General features: G+C 41.8%; 1 protein-coding gene across 1 annotated transcript in view; it reads right to left on the bottom strand.

The window, feature by feature from the left end:
- The window catches only part of DIS3 (DIS3 homolog, exosome endoribonuclease and 3'-5' exoribonuclease), a 169225-nt gene that overhangs the window by 142758 nt on the left and 4746 nt on the right, over positions 1-21721 (bottom strand). The window contains exons 2-6 of the mRNA XM_033947503.1: positions 19182-19339; positions 14046-14236; positions 13879-13952; positions 12924-13091; positions 4958-5122 (exon numbers count right to left, since the gene is read on the bottom strand). Coding sequence (XP_033803394.1) covers positions 4958-5122; positions 12924-13091; positions 13879-13952; positions 14046-14236; positions 19182-19339 — 756 coding nt within the window. The remainder of the gene's footprint in view (positions 1-4957; positions 5123-12923; positions 13092-13878; positions 13953-14045; positions 14237-19181; positions 19340-21721) is intronic.

Genomic DNA, 21721 nt, shown 5'->3' with positions numbered 1-21721 from the left:
CAAGGCTGGGGCAGAGGGAGACACATGGAAATCTGTTTCTAGTTGTTTTATTTGCGCGTCTAGAATTGAGAGTTCACTTTTCCTCTTTTTGTTAATATGCGCTGAGTATCCTATAATTCGACCTCTCAGATACGCTTTATAAGCATCCCATACAATTTGAAATGACAGCTCTTGAGTATCATTGTGAGCAAAGTATTCTGACGTCCAGTTGTCAATCTGGGACAGAAAATCGGAATCTGATAGTAAGGCTGTGTTGAGTCGCCATACCGGTTTAGGTGGTGAAGAAGGATTCAGAGAAAAAGAGACAAGAATACCAGAATGGTCAGATAGTGGGCATGAAACGATGGAGGTGGATTGTACATTATCCAATAGAGATTGAGAGATAAGGTAATAATCTAGTCTCATGGCAGAGGCGTGAGGTGCAGACCAGAAAGTAAATTCAAGATCTTTTGGATGATAAAGACGCCATACATCCCTTAGCCCATATGAATGAATGATATGTTTGAGAAGAGGAGCCGTAGGAGGCGGACGGTAAGTAGATTGGGATCTTCTATCTAGATGTGCATCAAGTACAATATTCCAATCCCCTCCCATAATATAGTGATCAGTGGATATTGTGGCTAGTTCTTTAGCCAGGGATTTGAAAAAGTCAGAATCTGGGGTATTGGGACCATATACAGTGAAGAAAGTATATCGGACAGCATTAATTGCTAATGTAACTGTAACCCAGCGTCCCTGTGAATCATGAGATGAATGTAGTACAGTGTAGTTAAGACGTTTGGACAATAATATAGCTACCCCACCTTTAGATTTTACTGCAGGAGAGAAAAAACATTGAGAGACCCAATCACGCTTCAATTTAGTTGATTCAATTACATTCAATTTAGTTTCTTGCAGAAAGACTATCTGTGCTGAATGGTGTTTGCAATACAGTAATACTTTTTTTCGTTTGATAGGATGATTGAGACCTTTAATGTTTAAAGATAATACCTTACATGAAGCCATCAGAAACTATCAGGGAAGCAATGATGATAGATACCATAAAATCAGACAAGTATACGCTATAACCTGCACTGTAGTTAAGAAGCCATGAAACAACTGCTGCGCTCTGCTCAAAAAATAAACAAACCCCACACACACTCACAAACATACCCCTCCCCACCCCCCCGTCATTCATCCAAAATCCCCCCTTCCCGCAAGACAAAAACCTTGCAATCAACCCGCCCAAACGGCGCCCCTTGGGCCTGTGGAGGGGAGGAGACACCACAACATGGAGGTCTCGAATCGTCTCACTCCCCCACCAACCCCGCTGAAAAATCTTGTTGATAACACAGAAAATGCATCGTAATAAACATATCACACATAACTGATATTATATCTCATCAATAAAGTAAACCTCAATAGAGGAATGAGCAACTGTAGAAAGTCACGTTTCCATGGGAAGTAAAGCTTCTTGTTCTTTGAGAAAGTTCTCCACCTCATCCGGCTCGGTATATGTTTTGGTTTTATTTTGATAGGTGATCTTGAAGCGAGCCGGGGAGAGGAGACCAAAACGAGCTTCCAGTGCCCGCAGTCGAGGACGTAGCGCGAGAAAACGGCGCCGCTTATCAGCCGTGGCTTTGGTGTAATCTGCTGAGATGTATATGGTTTGACCCTGCCATTCGATTTTATGCAGTGTGCGCATCTTTTCCAGGATCGCCGCCACGTGGGGGAAGCGGAGCAGCTTCATCACGATCGGTCTCGACTTCTGGGAAGCGTGGTGGGATTTCGTTGGTACCCTGTGGGCTCTCTCCACCTCTAGAGGCCTGGTAAATGTGAGCGATAGCACCTTAGGGAGCCATTCTTCGAAAAATGTACATGCGTCAGTTCCCTCGATGCCTTCATTTAGGCCGCTGATGCGGAGGTTCTGACGACGTCCTCGGTTACCCTGATCCTCAAGTTGTATTTCCAGGGCACGTATGGCTCTCCGATCCATTTTTTGGTTGGTAGCTACGTCATCAATAAGTAAAGTTTTCCGTTCTAATGTTAGCATTTTAGCATCCATCGCTGAAATCTTTTCAGTCAAGTTCATTATCTCGTGCTTGATGTCTTTGATATCATCTTTACTCTCCGACATCATGCTCGAGATCTGCTGTAGGTGATCGGCTATGGTTTGCTCGGGATCCACACGTGGCCTGCCCGACTCGCTCTTCGTGGGTGTCGGGGGATCCTGCTTCTGACGCTTGGCGCCTGAAGTGCCCGCAAAAGCAGCCTCGATCTTGCCTTGCTTGGAGAGAGGCATCGTTTTAGCTCAAAAATTTCGTATATTTTGGAGATGTAGTTAGTGATATGCCTGAAATAGCAGAGTTGGTGGCGGGAGCTCGCGACTCAAGCCTCCATCTTGCTTGGGCTCTCTAGCGCCCCCCCGGGAGGCCATTTTTTTAAAAAAACTATCGATTCACCCGAATCGAATCGGTGAATCGATTCAAATTGTGAATCGGGCAGCACTAGTGGGAACTAGTGCGGCTCGATTCAGGAAAAAAAAAATTTTGATTTGATTCAGCCTATTGGATCGATTTTTTGATTTGATTTTCCTACCCAATTGGGTGTTTTTTTCAAACATCCTGGTGGGTTTATTTTATAGCCTCTTCACCCCTTTTATAGCCTGTTCACCCCCTTTGCCTTCTCCTAACCTCACTGGCACTGTGGTGTAAACAAAATAAACAAACAAGAAAGACTTTTCCTCTCTCTGTTAAATCCTAGCTCACGTTTGCAGTCTAACACCAGCTCTGGCAGGATACACGTTTCAAATCTGACATTATAATTACAAAACAGAAAATAAAATTATTTTTCCTACCTTTTGTTGTCTGGTCAAATCTTGTTGGTCCCAGGCTGTGGTTGTCTTCTGATAACTTGCTTGCCAAGGTCTCCTTCTTTCTTCTTTCTCCGTGCTAACCATCCATCTTCTATCTCTGCCCTCCCATTTCCCTTCCCTCCCCAGGAGGTCTGGCGTCTTTCCTTTTTTCCGTCTCCATCTACAGATCCACCTTTTCTCAACTACCTATCCAGCATCTATCCCTCCTTCCCCACCATCCCAGGTTCTACCATATCTCCCTTTCTTTTCTCAACTACCTTCCTATCCAGTATCTCTATCCCCCCTCCACACCATCCCTTGTGTCCAACTTCTCTCCCTTTCTGTTCCTTCCCTCCCTAAATCCCATTGTCCACCATCTCTCTCCCTCTCCTCTGTTTTTAGACCCATTATTTCTTCATCCCACTAAAATGGAAAATAAGAAAATACAATTTTATTGGACTAATCCATTTTTAAATTAGCTTTCAGAGGCCAAAACCTCATTCTTCAGGTCAATACATGATTACTAAAAAATGTATTAAAATTAGTCTAATAAAAAGATTACTTTATTTCCATTTTCTATTTAAAAACATCAATACAGCTACAATAAAGCAACAAAACAAATATTTTTTTCTACCTTTTGTCATTTCTGCTTTAATCAACCTCTTTACTATCTTCTTTCCATCCAGCATCTGTCCTCTTTCTTCCCTTCCATGCATCTGCTCTCTCTCTGCCCCTTCCATCCATTTCTCCTTCTCATCCCATGGCAAGCACCTCTCTTTTTTCTCTCCATTTGTGGATTTAGCATCTTTTCCACTCTTCTCATTTCTCCCCTCTGCTCCTCCAGCTCCCCTGTCCCAGTATCTCTCTCTTTTTCTCCCTCCTTTACTTCAATCTCTCCCACTCTTTCCCACTGCCTTATCTAATCTCTCACTTGTCTTTTTTTAACTCCCCCCTCCCTCCATCCGTGCACCCCCCTGAGGTTTGATAACTCCCCCCATTCCCTTTCCCCTCTGTTAACCCCCCCCCACACACACACATACACACCATTGGCAGTGCAGCCTTCACAACACTTCCAGGTCCCACCTATTTCCTGTTTCCATGAAGGTAGAACCCAGCAGAGAGGAAGGCCTGATGTGTTATGAAGGCTGCCACTGTGGAAAAGTTCCCGAACCTTGACGACGCTGGGCCTGTACTGAATCGGCGAGGCCGATTTTTTCCCCAGATTGAATCGATTCAACCAAAGTGAATCGGTGAATTGATTTGAACCAGGAATTAGGCAACTTTAGTGGAAACTGAAGTAGATTTCACTCACACATTTCTCAAAGGTTTAAGGTGAGTTACATTCAAGTACAGTAGGTATTGGAAAGTAGGTACTGCAAATCATCTAAGGTGAAATTTCCAGTGGGGTGCCAGTATGCTACTGTCTGTATGCTTAGTAGCTGGGAAAGAATTTGAAGGACTAATTTATTAGATTTCTTTCCTCTCACAGAGACAAGAATGGGAAAACATTAATAGTAAATCAGGTACAAATGGAACTGCAGCAAACCTTGCAGGGAGAAGACCAATTTACCACTAGCATTAAATTTTGGAAGTGATTGGAGGGGGGGGGGGGGGGAGGAATACAGATGGTTCCTGAGCAATGGCTCTCAAGATTCTGAGCTGGTTCATAAATCACAAGAAAATTTGTCAATGACTGATAGTTTAAAAATAAAAAAATATTGAGTTGCTGGAAAATTTTTTTCTAGAATCAGTTCTCTAGGAGCACTCAAATTAAATACAGATGTAGTCTCTGATGCAGATGCAAGGTTGGAATTGGTAAGGCAATGAAAGGAAGAGAATCCTAGATGGGAAGCAATACTACCAGCCAGATAAATCAAGAGAAGTGAGAATACTTAAGTGAAGACCCTTCCTGCCTATCATATATAAGTTAGCTAGACTGTGAGCCTTCGGGACAGAAAGGGAAGTTCTAAGTACCTAATTTTATTTTATTGTAAACCACTTAGATCTGCAATATGCTTAAGCGGGATATCAAATGTTAATAAAACATAAAACATAAGTTCTGACAGGTTGCCTTTCCAGAAGGAGAAGCAACCTGGTAAAAAGCAAATGGACTTATTTGTTTACCAACTTTTCTTTCTCTTCTTCATTTTCCATATCATCTTCATTTTGGCCCTCATCCTGCAATATAATGGAAGATGGGGCCATCCATTGATCTTTTGCCAGCATTTCCACTGCCACAATGTCTTCATGAATTGCTCTGTTCAAGTTCCTAAGCCCCTGTATAATTATCTGTTATATCAAAATTTAAAAAGACAACAAATATGTAGTGAATAGGCTTAGTTTTGTTGGCATTAGAAAAATAAAACAGGCTTGTAAGTATACTACTAAATACTTGTACAGCACACCAGTTTCAACAGAAAAATCACATTCATATTTTCCCTAAAGTTCAGGTCCTGCTCCCAGTACACTACAAAGCACAGTCAATAAGTACTGGAAGCCTCAGTTCAGACTTTTATTCCCTCCTTCCCACCCCTGGCCTGATCTCTGATTTATAGGCTCTTGAGCCAATTAGAAACCTACAAAAGTTGTTTAGTTTTTTATCCAAGATATTTTATTAGAGAATATAACTAGAAAAACAGTAGATGCTCAACAATCTTAACAACATAGTTGAACTAAGTATATAAAGAGCATAAGAAAGCAAATTGTTACATAAGTACTACAAAATACAAAAATAAAAAATTAGGGCTTCTTTCTTAGCAAGTGATTAATTAGCTCTCGGAAATAAAGTCTACTAGATTCTTAAAGGGGAACCTATCAATAACATTGCAAAATAATAATAAAAAACAACAACTAAATATTACCATAGCCTAACATATAACTAACAATTTTAAAGAACCTTAGGGTACATATTCACATTCCTTTAGCAACTTCACTAAGAAATCACAATTATTAAGATGCAGGCAGCAGTCTAGCAGCGAGATGGGGGCTATACAGTCTTTTACACGTCACATGTTTGTTTGACTATCTCCCAGTTGGCGAGAGGATGTGTGTACTCGATGCAAAGAGCTCCTAGCACTCAGGTAACGGGTCTGATTTCTTGAGACTAGAGAAGCAGACTTGGAGGAGCTGAGAAGACAGAGGTATATAAAGCAGACCTACAGGTATGCTGTAGAGCAGAGGTCTCAAAATCCCTCCTTGAGGGCCGCAATCCAGTTGGGTTTTCAGGATTTCCCCCAATGAATACGCATGAGATCTATGTGCATGCACTGCTTTCAATGCATATTCATTGGGGAAATCCTGAGAACCCGACTGGATTGCAGCCCTCAAGGAGGGACTTTGAGATCCCTGCTGTAGAGAAGTCCCACCTTCAGTCTGGCAGCCTCTGTGCTGCCTTGGAGGAGGGAAGTCTTCTTATTGGACAGCATCACCGTAGTGAAGTAGGAAGTGAACCCAAGCACAGTACCGGGTAAAGCTTTGGATTCTTGCCCAGAAATAGCTAAGAAGAAAAATTACAAAAAAAAAAAAATTAAATTGAATCAGATTGGGCAGACTGGATGGACCATTCGGGTCTTTATCTGCCGTCATCTACTATGTTACTATGTTAACTAGAACATGCCTACCAGAGAATGCAATATCCTACTGAACTAAGGATGTGTTTCTAGGGACTTCTTCCAAGGAAGGAGGGGTTAAGACGGCTGATGTAGTAGGAGATTTGATAATTAGGCATATAGATATTTGGGTGGCTGGTGGATGCGAGAATAGCTTGGTCAGTTGCCTGTCTGATATGAAAGTGATGGACCTAATGCATCACCTAGATAAAATTTTAGATGATGCTGGGAAGGAGCATGCTGTCTTGGTACATGCCGATACCAATGACGTAGGAAAATAGGCTCTTAGGTAAGAAGCTAAAATTCAGAACCTCTAGAGCAGGGGTGTCCAATGTCGGTCCTCGAGGGCCGCAGTCCAGTCGGGTTTTCAGGATTTCCCCAATGAATATGCATGAGATCTATTTGCATGCACTGCTTTCAATGCATATTCATTGGGGAAATCCTGAAAACCCGACTGGATTGCGGCCCTCGAGGACCGACATTGGACACCCCTGCTCTAGAGTAACATATTCAGAGGTGCTCCCCGTTCCATGTGCAGGACTCGAGACAGGCAGAGCTCTGGAGCCTCAAAGCATGGATGAGGTGATGGTGAAGGAAGGGTTTTAGATATTTTAGGAACTGGGCAACATTCTGGGGAAGGGGCATTCTATTCTGCAATGATGGGCTCCACTTAACCAGGGTTGAATCAGGTTCCTGGCATCAACATTTAAAAAGAAGATAGAGCAGCTTTTAAACTAGAAACTGGGAGGTTGATGGTTATTCATAAGACCATGAATCAGAACAAGGTATCTTTAAAAGACATCACTAAGGGACGGATTCTCAAAACTCACCGGTAAAATCTGGGGGGGAGGGGGGGTTTGATGTAATGGTCATAATGGGAATTTTTCTTTTACTAGCGATTCTCAGTATAATAGCATGCAAATTATTTCCACGCTATTTGTGCAGAGAATCACTGGTAAAGTGAGGAGTAACTGTGCCTGGTGTTTGCTCAGAAGAGTAATCACTAGATAGAGCTCCTCCCTCTCCTTAAGGCTGCTCTCCCTGTCCCGATCAACTGAAGTTGCAGGTCTCTGTGAGTCCTGCTGGCTTAACTGATTGAACGGCAGGGAGAACAGCAGAAGGAAAAGTCCCTCCTCCAGCCTATATCCCCCCTGGTCACCTGCCACTGCCAAGGCACTCCCCACAACCTGTACAAAATCAGCAGGAAGGATGTCCACACTCTCCTGCCTTGGTGAACACTGCCCGGTCCCCCAAACACAACCCAGTGCCTTGGCAGGAGGGATGCCCACTCAATCCTGCTGCCGGTCCTCCAACAATTTCCCACAGTAGGAAGGGCCTAAGGCCCTGATTGGCTCAGACACTTAAGGCCGCTACCTATCCTAGGATGTACCAGGCAGGGACCTAAGGCTCTGGTTGACTTTGGCGTTTAAGGCCCCCTCCCCAAGGAGGGGGGGCCTTACAACCTGAGTCAATCAGTGCATTAGGATGTACTGGAAAGGGGAAGATCCGCCATTTTGAAGAGGCGTGCCTGCCAGCCATAGGGATTGGGCATTCCTCCTGCTGTCCTTCAACTTAAAGGTATGGGGGGAGGATGGGGGGGGGGGGGGTCGAGGGACCTTGGCGGCTTGTCGGCAGGACAGAGTGGGCATCCTTCCTGCCAAATGGGGGGTATCAAAGGGCCCTGGGGGTTGGGGGGTGGGGTCATGGGGAAGAAGAGAGGAATCAGGGTTTTGTTTTGTTTTTTAGTTTTGGGGGATATTTTGGTGTGTGGTGTGAGCTGTCAAGCCTTAATTTCCTGTCAGTGCCTGAGCTAATCAGTGCTTAGGCACTGACTGGAAAGTAAGGCTATGACAACTCAGCCCCTGACAGAAAATTTTGTCCTCAAAATTTAGTACAACAAGTTTATAGAATCACCCAGAGTGCTCATTTTAATATTAATGACCCAATTATACTACCATTTTAATACTAATGATCTTGATGTACTACATATGCATAGTACAATCGGAGGCTGCTAGGAAGCATGGAAAAGAGCATAGCGAGTCGTTTTGAGAATTGGTCAGTAAAATACTTGGACACTAAACTGGCTAGGACTGGTTTAGCATCCATTGTTAAATGCACACTTTGAGTTTTCAGAATCTGGCCCTAAAACAGGGAAGATAATGCATTCCATTAGCAAGGTTGCAATAGAGACCTTTGTAGACCATGGTATCCTTAATACAGAGCAAATAAATTTTAAAGACTGCAGATTATCCATGTCAATTGCTGAGCAAGTTGTAAATAGGAATAACAAACTTTTCTTATTCTTTCTGTATCCTACCCTCTTCTTCCTATCCTGTTTGTTTTTTATCCCTTAAGATACTATAAACCTTTCCTGCCCTTTTCAAGTTTATTAAAAATTTCTTATACCACCTAATCAAGCTTTCTAGGCGGTGTACAAAAGCGCTAAAACAATGTGTTAAATAAAATATATTTTAAACAAACAAAAAACAAAACCAGGAGTACCTAATGATAACTTTTAAAGACGTTGACAAACAGGAACAAAAGGGAAGGAAGGGTTAGAACTACAACTGATAAAGAGAAAGAGAACATGCAAGGGGAAAAAAACAAGGGAGGGGAGCTGAAGGTAAAAAACCTTTCTAGAATCTGTTTGTGTACTTTCTCCTTGTTATGTTTTTATTTTAAATATTGCCCACTTTTTATTTACTGTACACTGCTTTGATTGCCTATTGTTTTTATTAATTGTAAGTCCATTTCACATAGCATCACATATAAAATCAAACATACGCGTTCACCAGCTTTTCTTGACAAACTTATCATTCCTTACTGTTCTCCACGGACCCTCAGATCTGCTGACCAGAACTTACTGACTGTCCCCCAATCAAAGAACTTTACTACACTAGAAACACCAATTTCTCATTTACAGCTCCAACCCTTTAGAATGCCATGCCATCTCGCCTTCGCCAAGAAAATTCTCTTGACAAATTCAAAACTAAAAACTTTGTTATTCCAAGATGCTTAGCATAGCGTCTGATAATACCCCTTTCCATCAGCACTTCAGTATACAAAAAGAACCACTTTTAAGAAGTGACCCCCTTTTCCCATCATTTATTTTTATTTTATTAAAGATGTAATTATAAACTTCCCCCCTCTCCCTCAAAATCGCGTACGTCAATGCATTCGTCTATTTTATGTCCAACCTTTATTTTACTCCATTTTAAAATTTATTTAATGTTTTTAGCTTTGTAAATCGGCCAGATACATGTTGATGGTCGGTATATTAAAATGTAAATGAACTTGAACTTTTTGTTAAAAATGGCAGTATATCAAATAAAATAACTAACTGTTTGAAATATCTGTATGCAAATGCTCCTGGTCATGGGGTTACTCTGTTTGTGTATGCACTGTAAAAGATGTCTATATTTGTATTAATAAATAAAGTTAAGCAAATGGGAGGATGGAACATCACAGCCAGGAATTATCACTGCTTGTATGGATGGGGTATATAATTGCTACTAAAAGTGTTTTGGAATATTAATACAACTGGCAGTAAGTACTATGTTTGGTGATGTTGAATGGCAGACCTTGGAAACTATAAGGAAGGTGAGGATTGCTTTCTTTCATTTGTAGATTTTCTTAAAGTATTGGGTGCTATTTTCAGAGAAGGCTAGAAGCAGGTTTCTCAGATGACATGTCAGATATATTTCACATTGAAATTGGTGAGAAAGCAGCAACCATATTTGGATAAAGGAGCTTTTAAAACTGTGGTACAGCAGATGGTTATCAGCTCATTGGATTATTGTAATGACCTGTATATTGGTCTTACATGAATCCTATAGAAGTAGCTCCAGGTTGTTAAAATTAGTCACTCAGTTTTTGACAGATTATTAGAAGAACCGGTGCCTTACCTTTATTAAGTCACCTATATTGGATGCTTACAAATACACCCTATCATATAAGTTCATGGTTTGGACTTTTAAAGTTTTAACAAACAAAAACTCTCAGACTGTTACACTCTCTGGCGTCAAACTATGTATGACCACCCCTCTGGTCAAGCAGTGGAAGACTAGAATATCTTACTTGATATTTTGAAAAGGAAAGAGCTCTCTTCTGCAGTTTACAAAGAACTTGAAAAATTTCCTTTTCCCATCATTGTCTATGTAGGTTTCTTTGTTTAGTTTACATTGGTATATTTGGTATACTTGATTGATTTTGGCCAAAGAGAGGGTATATAAAGTTTTGTAAAAATATTAACCCCATAATTCACTGTGCATACATGAGAGGGTTTTTCTCCTTTTCTCTCCAGGATGGTTAACTGGGAGGTTTATCAGTACACCTGTACTACTGCTTTTGTGATTCCTTTTGTTTTCTTTTGTTTATATTGCCAATAAAATAAAGAATGTATTAACACCATTAAAGTGTTCTGCATAATTTTAGACTGCGAATGCAACACTGATGTTTTTCTTGAGATACCTCTTGGTATGCACAGACAGCAGTGAGCAAACTAATCCCAATGCTTACAAATAAAAACAAGGACTTCCAGTAGGAAAACACACTCTTTGCTCCAATAGAATAAGATGGTCCCTACTACTATTTATCACTTCTAAAGCGCTGAAAGGCAAATGCAGCGCTGTGCATTTTGACATTTAATAGATGGTTCCTGCTCAGAAGAACTTACAATCTAACTTGGGCAGACAGACATGACTTATAGGGTTGGGGATGCAGAACCTAAGGTGAGAAGAGTTAAGAGTTGAAAGCAGTCTTGAAGAGGTGGGCTTTTATCTTGGACTCGAACACTGCCCGAGACGGAGCCCGCTATAGGGATTTAGGCAGTTTGTTCCAGACAGAGTCTGGAGTTGGGAGAGGAGGAAAAAGGCATAGATAGGAGGGACTTACCAATTGATCGCAGCTCAGGTAGTGTGGAGGGGAAAGAGATAAATGAAGAGATAGTGAGGGGAAGCCGAGTGAATGCATTTGTAGGTCAGTAAGAGGAGTTTGAATTGTATTTGGAAACAGATGGGAAGCTAATGAAGTGACTTTAGGAGAGGGGTAACGTAACTATAGTGGCTCTCATGGAATATGAGTCATGCAACCGAATTCTGGACGGATTGAAGGGGAGTGGAAGATCTGAGAGTAGTGAGTTGCAGTAACCTAAGCGAAAGGTGATAATGGCATGGTAGTGTGCTCAGAGAAGAAGGGTAGGATTTTGGTAATATTATAGAGGAAGAAGCAGCACGTTTGAGTGATATGCTGTACCTGTGCGGAGAAGGAGAGAGAGGAGTCAAAGATAACTCTAAGACAAGACAGGGAGGATGGAAGTGTTGTCCATAGTAGTGCTGCCCAATTCACAATTCAAATCAGTTCACCGATTCAAATCAGGTGAATCGATTTGAATCGGTTCGTTTTTGTTAAAAACCGGACTTACCGATTCAGCTGCAAGACGAGTTTGGGATATTTTATGCTAATTCTACCCATCTAATGTAACTTCCGGTTTTGCGAAACCGGAAGTTACATCGGAAGAAATGAAAGGAGTGGGAGAGAGAATCGGCGAGCGAGCGGACCTTGTGGAGAACTTGGCAGCAGCAAATACTATTTTTGGCTGGCTCTTTCCCCGCATTTCTTCTCTCTTCCCCGCGATTTAATATCCAGTCCAGTAAGTAAATGAATTGGAATGGAGGCTGGTGAGTCTTGGGGGCTGGGGATGGAAGCTGAAATCGGCAGGGGAGCTGGTGAGTCTTGGGGCCTGGGGATGGAAGCTGAAATCGGCAGGGGGGCTGGTAAGTCTGGGGGGCTGGGGATGGAAGCTGGGAATTTTAGATACGATATTGCCTTGGTTAAATAAAATGTTTAAACTTAAAAAGCTGTGTCATTAACAGTGAATCAAATCGAAAAATCGATTCAACAGGGTTAATCGAATCAAAATATTTTTCTCTGAATCGGGCAGCACTAGTCCACAGAGAAGAGAATGGTAGAAGTGGGGAGGTGGGTTTAGATGGGAACATAAGCAGTTTCGTTTTAGCCATATTAAGTTTTAGATAGTGGTGGGACATCCAGATGGCAATGTTGGAGAGGCAGGCTGAGACTTGGGTCTGGGTTTCAGTAAAAATATCTGATGTGGAGGTAGATCTAGGAGTTATCAGCATAGAGGTGATACTTGGAGCACTGATCTCCTCCTATGGTTTCCAGTAAACAGGTATGGAGCAGATCCCTAGGAGCATCAGACCACGGATTAGTGTTCAATATTCCTGGGGTGGAAAAGCTGGCATTTTTCCATGAATTAGGCAGCTTGGGAAGTGCCATGCAAATTGTCTAATTCAGTTTGAACAGGAATGAGAAACTTTGCATTTTATCATTATGTAGAATATGCTGCAGTAAAGTGCAATAAGGGTAATACAGGCAACTACCCCTCTAAATTTAGTTACCAATCTATGTAATTAGTTGCTGTCAATTTGCAAAAAACGCATACATACAACACCTGAACTTGCCTCCTTGTTCTCTTCTGCATCTCCATGTATCCACACTGTAGCTTCCAGGTAATTATCTCTGCTGGCTCTGAAAGTTCCCTGGAGGTAAGTGCCAGATTTGATACCTTGCTGCAACCTGGAGAGAGGAATGTGCTCTAAGAAAAGGATTCTTCCACTTTCTATTTCATGCTGGTGAAACAAGGAAACAAAAACATTGATTTTATATTTTTTGGAAGAGAATCACAATGCTCTCCAGTTCTCCCACGGCAAAGGCACCAATGCCCATTCAATTCCTGTGGGCTTTGATGCATTTGCCATTGAAAAATCGCTACCGTGGCTTTGTAAAAGGGGACCTTAGTGATTTATGGGTAAGGGGATGGGACTTGTATACCACTTTTTGTGGTTACAAATTCAAAGTGGTTTACATATATACAGGTACTTATTTTACACCTGAGGCAATGGAGGATTAAAATGACTTGCCCAGGGACACAAGGAGAAGCACTGGGATTCGATCCCACAACCTCAGGGTGCTGAGGCAGTAGTACTACCACTAGGCCACTCCTTACCTTTTATCTATATATAAAAAATTAAACAGGCAAGTTCTTTTGCTTCTTAAAGATTTAAAAAGTATAGGTCTGCATAGCAATTCATAAGCATAAGGGTCAGTTACTACTTATGGTACACATATTAGCTGTAAAGCACTATCTGGACAAAAGACCCATGGCTTCTAAAGCTTATATAGTACAGACAAATGTCTATTTTATTGGTCTGTTAAAATGCATTATAACCAACGGACTTCAATTTTCTCCAGAACCAACACAGCTTCCTTAACTAGGCTATTGTTCTGTTCTGAAGCATGATTCTTTTTAATGAAATTTTTTATAAGCTTTGTAGGGACAGAGAATTCACTACCAGCCCTTTACAAATTCAAACATAGAATAAGAACCCCCCCCCCCCCCCACACACACACACATACTTGTTCATCAGATATGCAAGCAAGGCGATCAACGAGTTCAGGATTAGCTATCAAGCTCTTTATGTACTCTTCACCTGCAAGTGAAAACAAGACATTTTCACCTAACAGCCACAGAAAATGGTCCCCTGGAACATGAGGTACAGAGAAATCTTAATGCATATGCTTACATGTATATGCTGTTATCCCTGCTTCTACAGCCTTCTCTTTGTTCCTTCTGTCATTTGTTATTAGAATTGCCTGCAATACGTCCCCACTGTCTTTTTTTAAATGCGCATTGTACCATTTTACTGCTATCCGGATGGCTCTATCATTACGGTCATTGGCACTTTCACCTTGCTCTCGTTCTATGTATGTTTCTCTGAAAGGAAGAGAATGAAATTGTAAGTACGAGTAACTGTATTTCAACATATTCTGGTGGCAAGAAATCAAATAAATAATTCTGAAATAAGCAGATAATTCATCACAGATATTTCAAAATGAAAGATTAGGTTCTTAACTGGATAATTTTCTGTTAATCTACTATGGATTCCATACTTGTGGTGATCAATTCCTTCCCATGAACTGGGCTTGCAGATGAGAATACTTACAGCTTTGAGCACCTTCCCTAAAGAGAAAGAGCCCCAGTGCACACTTCAGTTAAGTACCAAAACAATCGAGCTTCACTGCAACAGAAGATAAAAGAGAAGGAGAAACTGTAACTTAGAAAACAAGAATTAGAACATATCAACTAACAATTGAAAAACAACTGGCACTAACATTAAAGAAGCCAAGAGGCTGAGGAATACACTTAACTCATAGTGGATCCCTTGGCGATTAGCCAACTGGCTGACAGGAAAAGAACTCCAGGCCTGGAACACAGAAATAGAAGCAGAAAGTAGGCAATACAGAATACAGAGAAGGCGGACCATACAAATCCGTAGTAGATTAACAGAAAGATTATTATCTAGGTAAGAACCTAATCTTTTATTCTGTTACTTCTACTCCAGATTCTGTACATGTGGCAACATACAACAGAAGTGGCTGACATCTAGAGAGGGACAGAAGAGCCTGCTCAACCTGAACTTTGTATCTCCACCGGCTAGAGGATGTAAATTCAACAGTCATTATCAACATCTTCTCTCATATCAAGCAGCATTATGGGGTAAAGACCTGGAACAATTTATTATTATTATTATTATTACATCCACTCTGTAAAACCTGGAAAAGATATGAAGAGTAGACCAAGTAGCTGCCTGAAACATCTCTGCAGGAGGAACTGCCCAAGGCTCTGACCAGGAAGAGGCGACGCTCTTGGTCGAGTGCGTCTTGAGAGACTGGTAGCTGCTTCCCGCAAGCAATGTACACCGAAGGGACTGCCATGAGAATCCATCTAGCAACAGAGGCCTCAGCTGCTGGCTTGCCAAATCAGCAGTGGCTGTTAAGCATGAATAGATAGTCAAAAAAGCAAAAGTAATTTGTCCTCTCCAAGTACTGGAGTAAAGCTCTACAGACGTCCAGCTTCTGCAAAATTGTTTAAACGAGAAAGTAAAAAAGCCATGCAGAGCAGGACACCTCTGCACAGTTAGCTTGCAGAAAAAAAAAACAAAAAACAGTTTGCACTGGGGCTCCGCTTATATAGGGGACATGCTCAAAGCTGTTTAATCACCACACATACGGAATTCAGGGTAGATGTAATAAAATACCCATTAAAAAAACAACAACTTTTGTTTTCTGAATTTTCTTCAGTTGCTCTTTTCTGGTTATTTGAGCATCATTCTACATGATACCTGATAAGCTATAATGACATACAAGAAAGGAATCAGGTTACCACAGTATTAGCAATGTCAGAACTGTCTAGAGCAGTGTTCTTCAACCTTTTTACACCTATGGACCAGCAGAAATAAAAGAATTATTTTGTGCACCGGCAAACTACTAGGACTGAAATTAAAAAACCCTGTTTCCGCCCCGTCTCCAAGAGCTTGGTCCCCGCTAACCATCTGATCTCATCCGCACAAGCCTCAGTTATGATTTTATATTGAATGTATTATATTAAAATACTAGTGTTTAAGCCTGTTACATTAACGGGTGCTAGAAAGGAGCCCCCTTTCCCTCTCCCCCTCCAGTTCCTCTCTGAATGTCTCTCCGTGGCCCCCCTTCTGACATCCCTTCCCCAAGCAAAGCTGTCTGACTACCAGCACACCCCTCCCCCAAAGCAGCCTCCTTTCCCTATCCCCCTCCAGTTCCTCCCCGACTGTCTCTCCGTGGCCCCCCTTCTGACATCCCTTCCCCAAGCAAAGCTGTCTGACTACCAGCACACCCCTCCCCCAAAGCAGCCCCCTTTCCCTCTCCTCCTCCAGTTCCTCCCTGACTGTCTCTCCATGGCCCCCCTTCTGTCTTCCCCCCCAAGCAAAGCTGTCTGCCTCCCAGCACACCCCTCCTCCCGAAGCAGACCCCTTTCCCTCTCCCCCTTCCTTTGAGAATTTTTACCTGCATGGGACACCTGCAGCACTGGCACGACACCCTCCAGCCGTTCCTCTGAGCGAAACTGCCACCACCACTCAAACTCCAGCGAAACTGCCACCACCTGTTCAAACTCCTTCACGCACCGCCCGCCTACATGCTGCTGAAGCTGCCGCGTGCCATCCCCGCGGTCTGGCTGCCCCCCTTCCCTTCCCGCGGTCCCGACAAACCTCCTGACTCCAGCAGCAGCTGCAGCACTCTAAACAGGCTGCTTTGCAGTCTTCTACTACCCTGATTTGCTCTGCCGCGTCTCTGATGATGTCATCAGGGACATAGCGTCTCTGATGATGTCATCAGGGACATAGCAGAGCAAATCAGGGCAGTAGAAGGCCGCGAAGCAGCCTGTTTTAGAGTGCTGCGGCCGCTGCTGGAGTCAGGAGATTTGTCGGAACCACAGGAAGGGAAGGGGGCGGCGGCAAGGGACTAAGGGAGCCGGCCAGACCGCGGGAAGGGTCAGATGGGAGGCTCAATGGGGGTTCAGGTGCGCCGGGGAGGGGGGCGAAGAAAAAAAGAACCCCAAGCGCGCATGCACACTCCTGCGGCCACAGACCTACGGATCAGGGATCACGGAACACGCAAGTAGGAGTGCGCATGTGCGCTTAGGGTTTTATTATTATAAATAAAAAGGAACAATATTCTGTATAATTGTCATTTTATAAATACAAATAATACAGAGCAAGGATCAACAAAACCCCTGTCTCCCCTCCCCTTCACATATATCCTCTCTACTATCAAGAAAACTGAATAAGCCAAATTATTACAGAATGCTACACAGAAATGTCATGATAACAGAATACCGCAGTCACACATGACAGGAATAGTGTTAGAGGAGTGCAACTAGGGCAACTATCCCCTGGTCAGAGAGAGCTCTAAGCCAGCTGGAAGCTAAAGATGTACTACCTAGACTTTGCAGTCCCCAGTTATGTCTAACACCAGCACTAGCAGGATATATATTTCAAATCTGATATATTCTAATCACAAAATAGAAATAAAATTATTTTTTTCTATCTTTTGTCGTCTCTGGTTTTGGCTTTCATCTTCTTTTCACTCTCTTCAATCCAGCATCTGCCCCTTCCATCCACTGTCTGCCTTCTCCCTCTTCCATATGGTATGTCTTCTTTCTATGCCCCTCTCCCCTTTCCATCCAACCTGCGCCCCTTTTCTCCGTTTTACATGATTCATTCCAGCTTCACTGCTCTCTTCTTTTTTATCTCTCCTACACCAGATCTAGCATCTTTGTCCCTCTCTGCTTATTTCTCTGCTGACCCCCTTCTCATCAACAATCTCTCTACTTTCTCTGTCTCTCCCCTTCCCCTCCTCTAATCTCCCTGCCAGCTGTTTCCTTCCTTTTTTCCTTCTCCCTTCCCTCCTCCTCCTGTCCAGCAGTAACTTCTCTTCCCTTCCCTTTCCCTCTTCCCCTCCCAGCAGCATCTCTCCTTCCCTCCAGAACCAGTAGCAGCTGTCCCTTTATTTTCCCATGTCCAGCAGCTTCCCAGACTCCTTTCCCTCCTCCCCTCCCAGCAGCATCTCTCCTTCTCCCTCCCTCCAGGTCTTGTAGCAGCTTTCCCTTTTTTTTCCCTTGTCCAGCAGCTTCCCAGCCTCCTTTCTCTCCTCCATTCCCAGCAGCATCTCTCCTTCTCCCTCCCTCCAGGTCCAGTAGCAGCTGTCCCTTTATTATCTGTTGTCCAGCAGCTACCCAGACTCCTTTCCCTCCTCCCCTCCAAGCAGCTAGCGTAGCTGGTTTTAAGAAAGGTTTGGACAAGTTCCAGGAGGAAAAGTCCATAGTCTGTTATTGAGAAAGACACAGGAGAAGCCACTGCTTGCCCTGTATTGGTAGCATGGAATATTGCTACACCTTGGGTTTTGGCTAGGTACTAGTGACCTGGATTGGCCACCAAGAGAACGGGCTACTGGGCTTGATGGACCATTGGTCTGACCCAGAAAGGCTATTCTTATGTTCTTATGTAAATTCCTGTGAGTTTGGTGCATTTACCATGCCAGCCCCCATTATTCGGCTTAATAAAAAAAGAGGCCCAAATATTTTAAAACCTAGATCATATTACCTTTATATGCTTATAAACAGTTTGGTGTTATAAGGTGTGGTCATATATATGTGCATTAAAACTTCTACCTTTAAATAAGTTAAAGTTAACTCATGTGCACTCAGATATAATCACGTGAGATTTTTCTTAAGATTTAAAAATGTTTAAAAGTTAATCACAGAAAAAATGAAAAACCTATTTCACGCAGAGCTTTAAAATATCTTTCCTATATGTTTACAACAGTGTTCAAGCAGTATCATATTACTATAGCAAATATGACAGTATGTGCAAATCAAAAGGAAAATCTCAAAATGTAGAACCTTAAAAGCAAATTCTCATAACAGCACCGTTAGGCAGCAGTAGATACCCCACCAATGCCTAACTTAATTGTTTTAATTGGCTCAGGAATTGACTATGCCATTTAAGAACTAATTAAAACGTCGTTAAAAGAAATGGAGCTGCCCTTAGATGCTTCAAAAAATGGTACCTTTGTTCTGACTAAAGAGGCACCTACAGCTACTGTAGGAATGGTTAACACCAGAAGTGGCCTTAGACGCCTCTTTAGACACGATTCTTGTGGAAGGTAGGTGCCACAAATGAAGGCCTCTGGCCTACATTTCCAGTACCTACCTTTCACATAGCCACAATTCTACAAACAGCGACTGTTGCAGGTAGCTGCCAATAACAGCGCCAATTGTAGGTTCCGGCCCTTAGTGTCTATTATTTATGAAACATTTCTGAATGTAGAAGTAATTAGATTACCTATGATGCTCATTAGTAAAGGTATAGAAATGTTTCTCAGGCTTGCTAATCACATCCTTGATTCTCTTGTACACCGGTGCACTCCGGCTTCTTACTTCCTGAAGAACAGTCTGCAACACGATCACATTCTGAATAACAGGATCCTCAAGTATATCAATCTAAAAAAGATACAGTAACGTTTAACAAGCAAACACCACAGAAAAGAATACATAATTTTATCCTCCTTTTTTCTCTTGTTTGTAAAGAAATACCATACTTAAATCTTTCTGTATTTATACCATAGATGTAATGTAATGTAATGTAATGTAATGTAATTTATTTCTTATATACCGCTACATCCGTTAGGTTCTAAGCGGTTTACAGAAAATATACATTAAGATTAGAAATAAGAAAGGTACTTGAAAAATTCCCTTACTGTCCCGAAGGCTCACAATCTAACTAAAGTACCTGGAGGGTAATAGAGAAGTGAAAAGTAGAGTTAGAGGAAAAATAAAAATAAAATAAACATTTTAACAAGACAGCATTGATCTAAATACTTTGGAAGGTAGAAGAGAGGAGAGAAAGGAATAGAAGCAGAAGGGGGAGCCGTTGAACAGTAGAATTCTGGAGAAATTTAAATGATAGAAATAGAACAAAACAAAGACAAAAGGCAAAACAATAGATAAGATTAAAGATAAATCATAAGCTGGAAAGAAAAATAAAATAAAACAATGTTTGAAGAAAATTTTCATTTAGCCTTTAACCCCACTCTTAGGGATGGTACACCCTTGACATCTCTGAAAAAAAAAAAAGAGAAATCCACACTGGCTCCTGAACTAAAACCGCAAAATGTAAATACAGCATGAAACTAAACCAGTATATCAAATTAATTAACTGCTTTATGCAAACATGAGATTTGTGCATGAACTTACCATGTGCAAAACCTCATATGCACATTACATTTAAATACCATGATAATGATTTAGTTTTTAAGGTGCCATCGACTCGTGTTCAGGTCCTAGTGGCTTGATGAATTATAGATCTAAAAAGAGATCAGTTTTATGCTAGTCCAGTAAGGTCCTCCAGCATCATCCCCGTGGCTGTTTTCAACATGTCCTGCCATCTGATTGCAGGTCACCCTCTTCTTCTGGTTCCTTCTATATTCCCAAACATAATGATCTTCTCCAATTATCTTTCTCTTCCGACAGTTTGACCAAAATAAGCCATTCATAACTTCATAATTTGGGCTTTGAGTGACATAGCCGGTTTGATCTCTTCCGGAATAGATTTGGTAGTTCTTTTAGCGATCCACGGCATGCATAAAATCCTTCTCTAGTACCAAAGCTCAAATGAGTCAATCTTCTTTCTGTTTTTTTCCATAGTATCCGGTTTTCACATCCATAATTGATCACTGAGAAAATGAATGTGTGGACAAGTTTGATCTTTGCTTGGGGTATTATTTCCTTGCCTTTGAATACCTTGTCAAGGGCCTTCATTGAAGAGCAACCAAGTGCTATTCTGTGGAGTATCTCCTCTATGCTAGGTGCTTCTTTGTTTACAAAAGAGCTCAGAAAATTAAAATCCTTTACAACTTCTATTTATCGCCTTCAAGCTCAAAATCTTCATCATTTTCCGTGTTCTTTATTTTTGTCATGTTATGACTTTCGGCTTTTCTCATGATACAGCATGTCTTTGCTTTTGGCGATGAGTATTGTATCAATTGCATAGCGAAAGTTGTTTATAATTTCAGCCACCAACTTTGAAACCAATGCTCTCTTCTTCCAAATTTGCTTTTCTGAAAATGGCTTCGTCATACACGTTGAACAGATAAGGTGACAAGATGCATCCTTGCCAGATGCCACGTTTTATTGGCAACCAATCGGTGTTGCTGTATTCAGTTCTAACTGCAGCTTCTTGATTTTCATAGAAGCTCTTTATCAGCTGAATTATGTGTTTGGGTATTCCCATTTACACTAGAGTTCTCCATAGTTTATTGTGATTCACAAAGTCAAAAGCTTTGCTGTAGTCGATGAAGCAAAGGTATAGGGGGTTTTGGTATTCTTTGCTCTTCTCCCATATCCATTTAACTAACTTTGGCAAGAATGTCTCTTGTTCTTCAACCTTTTCTGAAACCACCCTGAACTTCGGGTAGTTCTTGCTCAATGTATGATTGTAGCCTTCGTTGTATTATTTTCAGCAATATTTTGCTGGCGTGTGGAATTAATGCACTCGTTCTGAAATTGATACAGTCCTTGGTGTCACCTTTCTTCAGTATAGGTATGAAAAGTGATCTTCTCCAATCGGTCGGTCATGTTTTTTCTTTCCAAATCTGTTGACACAGCCGAGTTAGGGCCATAATAGCACCTTCTGAGCCTTTAATTAATTCAATTGGAAAACTGTCAATACCAGGTGACTTGTTTTTTAGATAACGGTTTAAATTGCTGCTATGACTTCTTCTTTGGCATCAGTTTCCTGTCCAATTTCTCCAATGTTATCCTCGTGGCCCTTTTCGCATATATTTTCCATATATTCTCTCTCTCTTTTTAATGCTTTCTAGATCA

The sequence above is a fragment of the Geotrypetes seraphini genome, chromosome 6 (genome assembly GCF_902459505.1).
Source record: "Geotrypetes seraphini chromosome 6, aGeoSer1.1, whole genome shotgun sequence".
NCBI lineage: Eukaryota > Metazoa > Chordata > Amphibia > Gymnophiona > Dermophiidae > Geotrypetes > Geotrypetes seraphini.
This window is presented reverse-complemented; position numbering and strand designations above follow the sequence as displayed.